The sequence below is a fragment of the Scomber japonicus genome, chromosome 22, assembly GCF_027409825.1.
Source record: "Scomber japonicus isolate fScoJap1 chromosome 22, fScoJap1.pri, whole genome shotgun sequence".
NCBI lineage: Eukaryota > Metazoa > Chordata > Actinopteri > Scombriformes > Scombridae > Scomber > Scomber japonicus.
This window is the reverse complement of record NC_070599.1, coordinates 24,519,078-24,526,677: the sequence shown is the minus strand read 5'-3', so window position 1 is coordinate 24,526,677 and position 7,600 is coordinate 24,519,078. Positions and strand designations below refer to the sequence as shown.

At 36.8% G+C, this 7,600-nt stretch overlaps 1 protein-coding gene across 1 annotated transcript; it reads right to left on the bottom strand.

The window, feature by feature from the left end:
- Window positions 1–3,852: 3,852 nt before the first annotated feature.
- On the bottom strand, window positions 3,853–6,032 carry LOC128383593 (low affinity immunoglobulin gamma Fc region receptor II-like). The gene is made up of 4 exons (XM_053343191.1): window positions 6,008–6,032; window positions 5,383–5,454; window positions 4,519–4,791; window positions 3,853–4,139 (listed from the first exon to the last, which is right to left on the bottom strand). The coding sequence occupies exons 2-4, from the start codon at window positions 5,420–5,422 to the stop codon at window positions 3,853–3,855; spliced, it is 600 nt and encodes a 199-aa protein (XP_053199166.1). The 5' UTR covers window positions 5,423–5,454; window positions 6,008–6,032.
- Window positions 6,033–7,600: the final 1,568 nt, after the last annotated feature.

Below are 7,600 nucleotides of genomic sequence, written 5' to 3'. Positions count from 1 at the left end.
GAGGTGGAGTCCAGCATGAAGTCAATTGTGTCCTTGTTTGGTACATGTTGACTCTTCCAGAACTCAAAGCGGTCCCCCTTATTTATCATTTAAAAGCAGCACATAAATGGTTAATAAATGATTTATAACACATTATAATGTAGCTATAACAACATTATAACGATACAGTGATTATCAACATCTATAATTTCACCTATGACAACATATTCTATATTATATTGCATTAGTGTTTTTGATGTATAAAGTTGCTGACAAATACATCAAAATGAATCAATAAATATTAAATATCAGCTGATAACTACATTATAGTGTGATATAACCCATTTACAGAAAACAATTAAACTAGATACAAGAACAACTCCTTGGAAACAAATGTATAAAGAGACACTCAAAGGCCTCCATCATGTCACTTTGTTCAGGTCAGAAAAACTAAGAATTTATAGAGAATTGTAACCTTAAAGTTAAGTAAACGATAAATTGGAAATTTAGTCATGTGAAATCATGATTATTAATTCTGAAAAACTTTTGAATCTGACAAATGATCTGTTACCTAGTTACACTGAGTTGATAATAAGATTAAACATGTTATAATTTTAGTTGCATGATTGTTTAGATATGTTTAGATGTGTGTGATGGCAGGGGCCGAGGCAGGAAGTTGTGTGTTCCTGATTTTGTCATTGAATGTAATTTGGGTTTTGCAGAATTGTCCACTAGTAGTGTTCTGTATGGAGATGTGGTCACTTTATTACAGTCAAAGTGAATTAACTCAATAAAAACTTCAATTACCTCACTCAAAAAATCCAGCAGGTCAGGAAATTCTGGAGCAACGAAAGAAAAGGACAGGCGTGAGAAAGAGGAACCGTGGTGCTAGTCAGCCTTCAAAGGATCAACCAACAAGGTAAAAACGTAGCTCACCAGCTGCGATGATATTTCTGATGGTACTTACATGTCACAGTTCTTTTTTATTGATTGTTATATATATATTGTTATAATATCGTATTTAATAATTTTGTACAAGAAACAAAACAATTTTATTGTTTGTTTATGAGCTCTCTGTATCCTACCTCCACAGACCCCGAACCGCAGGATTTCAACAGCAGGTGTCTGCTGGAGTATATTAGAGTTGGAGGATGTGGAACCTGACGATTAGCTAAAGGACACACTTTACATGCTTTTCATCCATTATGCAATACCATTAGGGAGGCATGTGATCGGTCCAGTGTTGGAAGTTAGGGAATAAAGGTGCAACATTTGGGAGCATAAACAGAATGTGATATATAGATATATAGATAGTGGGGTTTTTTTAACTAAGAGGTGCTTATTCTGTGGGGCGGCTGTGGCTCAGGAGGTAGAGGTAACTGCCAATCCCCAAATTGGAAGATTGGCAGTTTGATTCCCGGCTCCTCCAGTCCACATGTCAATGTGTCCTTGGGCAAGACACTTAACCCCAAATGTATGAATGAGAATGAATGGTTAACTTCCCCCTGATGAGCAGGTTGGCACTCTGCGTGGTAGCCCCTGCCATCAGTGTATGAATGTGAGTGAATGGGTGAGTGAGTTGTAATGTAACGCGTTTTGAGTGGTCGTAAAGACTAGAAACAGTCCATTAGGCAAGGCAATTAGTATGTGTATGTTGTGCACTAATGTGAGCAGAACTGGTCACAGGTACACTTCAAGTCTTTAATTTCTATTTTAGATTTTGAAGATTTATTATGTGATTTTTTTTTTTTATTACCCTAATGATTGTTTTTTGAATGATTAATGGTGCTTCACTTTAGTTGTGATATTTCTCTTTACTGATTGTGTTCCATTCTGATCATCAGTGTTTCTTGTTCTCAAATGTGAATTGTTCTGTACTGATATATATTTAATCTAAAAAATTAAGATTTTTTATCTTTGTAAAATGAATTTTAAAAAACCCTCTTTTGTCTTTGCTCCCATTTTTGACATCACTGTTACCAAAGTGTGCTGTATAATTTAAAATGTTTAAATGTTATTTTTCTACCACCAAGGTAGTCTATGGATTTAAAGCAATCAATCAATCAATGTTCAATGTCAAATGTTTAAAAATAACATTTAAACATTTTAAATCATCAAGTCCTATCCAACAAGTTCTTATGTCAGTAAAAGCTTGTTGTCTTGTCCTGTCTGAAATGTTTGTCCTGCATATGGTCACATGTAGAAATCTGCATTATCCAGGTGATATCTACATGATGGTATGAGGTTTCTCTAATCCCCTACCCCGAATCTGAAAACCAGGTTTCTCCTTTACATATTCACTTACAACTTACTGAAGATGGAGAACTGTAACCAAGTACATGCTGTTAAATGTCCTCATTGTCTCTCTACAGGTGTATTTTACCACCTGTTATTTTAAAGTTAGTTAGTTCAACAGGACAGAGGAGCTAGATGAGTCGGGAGGATCTGGTGTCATCTAATGTCTCAGAGAAAATATAATAATCTTTATTTATGTAGCATGTTCAAAACAAATGCTAGAAAGTGCTTCACAAGGTAATAAAACAGAGCAGATTACAAAAGAGACAGAAAGAATAACTAGTAAACACAGAGCAGCGCTAATGTAGCCCAACAACAGAGATCACATGAGTAAAATAAAATGAATTAAAAACAACAGTAAAATCATTTAAAAACTGAAAAAGATTTTAAAAAATCAGTTTTTTAAATATTGACACTGATGTAGACAGGAACAATGAGGAGGACTTGATTGGAAACTTTAAAATCTTCAGGCTCCCCAGAATATAAGACTATATAACCCAAGTTGGATTTTAAAAGTAAACAGCAAAGCAGTAAAGAAGTCATTGCTGCAGATGTTGAGAAGCTCTCCTCTTTGCTTTGGCTCGACCTGCGAAAGAACCAGAGATAAGAAAGTCTTTCTTTGGTGGAATCAATTCGGTCAAAGCTTTACTACACCTGTCATCATTTTGACGTGCTGTCATTGACCCAGAGGTTCAGGTAGGGGGCATCAGTGCACAATGAACGCTTAGCTTTGCCCTTTTTTCTTTCATTTCCTGATTTCTACCAATGTTGCTATGACAACTTGCTCTGTTAACATCACACTGTCAACCACAGTCATAGCCGTTATTTCCACACAGTGAGACAGGTGGATCAGCAGATTGTAAATGTCACGATTACCAATTTATGTTTCTCTGGAGCAGGTTAACTTCACACAATCTGATTCAAGTCTGTTAGCCATCTGACTATTGACCAATAAAATCACTGGATTAACAGCATCACTGTTCCTACAGTATCCCTACAGGGAAGGATCTAAGAACAAAGCTTTTAATATTAGTTTATTTCATTACTGAAGGGATTCCTGACAGTATCACTGCTTTTACACTTTATCATTTATAAGAAAAATAACACTCACTACTAATAATAATACTCATTATTGACTGGAAGGGTTCATATAGTCTAATATTTTAGGGTTTTCGGAGATGTTCTTACCTCGAGCCCACCTCCGGTAAATGATTACAGACACAATAAAGATGGCGTTGTAGAGGACGATCAGCAGGATGGTGCACACCAGCCTGGGCATAGTCATGAAAGGAGGAGGAGGAGTGGGAGGAGGGGTTGTAGGCTGAACTTCTGTGATGAAGGAAACAAATATCTGAGTTAAAATATTGCAAAATTTCAGTGATTCTGTCAAAATTCATCCATCGTGTAGTGCTACATGAATATTCACAAGATATCGTGACCGAGAGAGAGTAAAGGCACATTAACACTGGGTAACAACTCAGATCTGTGTCAGACGTTGAAGCATCTCAATAACTAGAAATGAATGAATGTGTGCAATGTGTGTTAGTTGTGTGGTTTAAATGTTTGGAGAGTCTCATCCTACTGTATCACAAACTTGCTGTATTTACCTCTCATGACCAGCAGACTCTGTGGAGACTTTCCTTTTGTGGGATGTTCACACTTGTAAAGGCCTTCCATAGACTTGGACATTGGGAAGGTCATCTGTCCTGTAGGTTGAGGCAAAATTAATCCATCTTCTCTGTGAAATTTAGCCGAAAAATTTGAAGTTGATCTCTCTGCGTATTTTTCTTTGTAGAAACAGCGAAGGGTCACTGTATCTCCTTCTTTTACAGGAAGTGCAGGACTCTCCAGGATCACTACGCTATCTGAAGCACAGAAAAATGACCATTGGTGATTGAATACGACTGTTGTCTTATAAATGGTGCAAAGATAAAGCAAACAATCTTTTGTTAATTCCCTTGAAAAAAATGACACAAAAGAAAGGAAAAGGGCTGTTGTTCTGAATTATGAGTATTTGTAGCTTTCTTTAGATTTTCTCTCCTTCATACTTTAACAAATTTGCAGGATTCCTCATTTTAAATTAAATGAAAATTATCTCAATACTTCTTCCACAGGTTTTACATTATAGCCCCCATAACTATGACCAAATGTGTTTGGGCTTTGTAGGGTGAAGGTAACAACATGGTATGCAGAGTTTTGACTTTCACACACAAGCTGCAAGAAACTGTTGCATTGCAAGCTTACTGTTGACTATGATGTCGATGACGTTGCTTCTATCCCCGCGCTCAGACTCACACCAGTACTGCCCACTGTCTGCTGTGTAGACGCCCCTAATGATGCAGGTGGACTCATTAAGGCGACCAAACTTGTCACCACATGAAACAGAAACAGGTGATCTAGAGGAAGTATTTCTCTTCACTGTCCAGTTGCTGGAGTTCCCCGGCGTTTCACAGCTCAGAGAGATGTAGTCATATCGAAAGAACTGAATTCTATTTGGACGTATGATCAGTGTGGCTCCTGTGGGTTCAAACAGGATGTCAGATGTTATTTTAACACCAGGATGAACTGTTGATGTGATTGTCTATAAACAGAAAGCCTCATGTACATTTTTCTCATGAAAAGCGCTGATGTGGTCAGACCTGTGCAAGTCGTGTCAGCCTGTACGTTTCTTTACACTGTAAAACCTCCATCTACTTGCAGGTATAACAGATTGAACTTGCATGACAGTGATGCAGCTTTAAATTTATACGATTTATTTAACATGCCCTTCAATCCAAACCCCAAAGAGACAAACAGCAGTGGAAACTTGCTTTCAACATAATTTTAACAATTTATTGATAGTTGGAAATTCTCGCGGGCTGCCCACGTCCGCTCTGTGTGTTTGTTGTGATAATAATGTAGAAATCACGTTATATATTATTATACCTCTAATTCTCATCATCTGCATTGATCTCATATATGACCTTTCAGCTTTCCGACTGACGTAAATCCGTTGTAGCAACGGGGAATTTTAATCCCTGTAGATTATGCTGAACTATGTGCAATTGTTTTCAGAAAAGGGAAATGTAATTTACCACAAACTAAATATATACATATATTCTTACTTACTTTCATGTGTGAAATCCTTGCTGTCTGTTGCTTGTGCCATCAGCTGATCACAAAAAGTGTAAAATAGCAACCCTGTGACATAATATAAACAATAAATAATTTGTCAATAATTTTGTGATTTCAAATTGCTCAAAGTATTTTTAAACTTTTACTAAGTTACCCACGACCCCTTTGTAATGCCCAGGTGTTAAAACACAGTACAATATCTAAATCACCAGAACCTTTCAGTTAGACTCATACTATTATACCAAGCAATTAAAGTATTAAAACATTGAAGTAAGGTGAAGTGATTGAGAGTGAGAAAGGGCACTAACCAGAGCACATTTCTCTATTTTTCTTCTCTTTTTTTTGGAAATTGTACATTTTCAGCTTGGAATTAGTTTCCAATCAAGACACATTCACCTTTAAAGTAAAATTTTCAAGCAAACCTTGTGTTATAGAATAATTTTAGCTGGAGATCAAAAGTGTTACATGCGTGGGAGTACAAGTCTTAAGTCTTTGCAATTGATAGATGAACAGGTACATTTTCACAAAGGACTATAATGTTAGAAATAAAAGAAGAGGCTACAATTGGACAAAAAACAAGAGATGTAGAGGAATTATTTGAAAAAATAAATGTTCTCACAGATCAGTAGGCAGGGTGATGAAGCCCTCATCTTGTCTCAATGCTGTTTGTGTTCCTCTCAGTCTCTTTCGGCCAGGCGTCACCCACATCCTGAGTTCACACCGGATATAAAGCCACACAGTGCTTAAACACCGTCACTGTTCTCCACCGTTATCTTATGCTAAAATCATTTCAATTTTTTTTCTCTCAGCAATCTACAGTCAATACCCCATAATGACAAATTGAAAGTTTTAGAAATGAAAATAACTCCTAACTAACTAGAAGGTCCTCAGTAGATGTTTGTGAAGTTCAGAAACTTTCTATACAAACATCAGTTTGCTGCTGGCCCATGTCTTCCTGAGCACATGCACTGGAGTTTAGGAATTTAGGATTGTACACCGGGAATACTGACTCAGGACTATTGACTTCCGACTTGCCATGGATTGAAGCTGTAAACTTTACATGATTTATAAACAATTTTTAAGGTTTTGCAAATTTGAAATCTCAAATATTATTGATAGAAAGAGTCATTATTGATCTTACATGCAGTTCAAGGTGTCCTGTCTACAGTTTTACAGACATCTTTGGTGGTCTATGGGGAAACTGCTTGTGGGGTCACAGGAGGGCAATACTATGAGTGACCACTGGGAGAAATCTATCCAGCTCTTAGAAAACAGTTTAGTGTTAAAGTGCAGACACATTAAGGGAAAACCAGTACAGGCCTGAATGTTAGATAGTGATCCTCCAGGATGACAATGCTGCCATCCACAGGGCATGAGGGGTCACTAAATGGTTTGATGTGTAGAAAATGAAAATGATGTGAATCATATGCTATGGTCTGCACAGTCACCACATTTCAACCTAATTGAATCCCCATGGGAGTTTGGAGACTGCAGAATTAATGCCAAGGTGCACTGAATCTGTTCTGGCAGCACATATGTCATTGTTCATATTTATTTTGTTTTACTGTAACTTTGGAGTCACAGCCTGGTGGCCCATCACCATACTAAGGCACCTAATCTTTTACTTTCCTTTAATTTATCTCCTGCCTGTACAACAGTATCAAAGGACAGGTTCAGAATTGTTCAAGTCCCTCTTAAAACAACAGTGAGGAGACCAAATGAACACTGAAACCTGTGTTTCTTTGCTTGAATGATTCCTCTTAGAGGATCGTCAAAGTTGAAGAAAATGACTTGGTAAGGAACGCCATCTGCTGGTAAATTGAAGGAACCACAAACAGCAGCAGACTATATGTAATATGACACAGGAGAGTATCACTATTTGAATGTTTTTTAAATTTAAAAATTCCCCAAAAAGTCTGAATTGGCAGATAAATTTGATTTCATTGCAACATGAAACATGTGGTAACTAAGTAAATTTAAAAGATTATTAAACAACTGAAATGATAAATTACCAAATACTGAACAACATATTTCAAACCACAGAGAAGTTGTATATTTCTGGGCAGGGTTTCAACAATATTTTTTGTCTTCTTGTTTCTTCTTCGCTTCTTATCAGTGCTTTAACTTGTCATTCATCTTATTATTGACAATCACTACAGTCCATTAATAAATCACTGTGAGTGATGTACAAAACAAACAGACAGCAAGTGGA

Bases quoted from the DNA above. Each gene is read 5' to 3' on its own strand.
- LOC128383593 (XM_053343191.1), bottom strand. From the start codon at position 5,422: ATGGCACAAGCAACAGACAGCAAGGATTTCACACATGAAA. The intron at 4,792-5,382 runs GTAAGTAAGAAT...TTGAACCCACAG, and splicing joins CAAGGATTTCACACATGAAA to GAGCCACACTGATCATACGT. The intron at 4,140-4,518 runs GTAAGCTTGCAA...TCTGTGCTTCAG, and splicing joins CATCGACATCATAGTCAACA to ATAGCGTAGTGATCCTGGAG.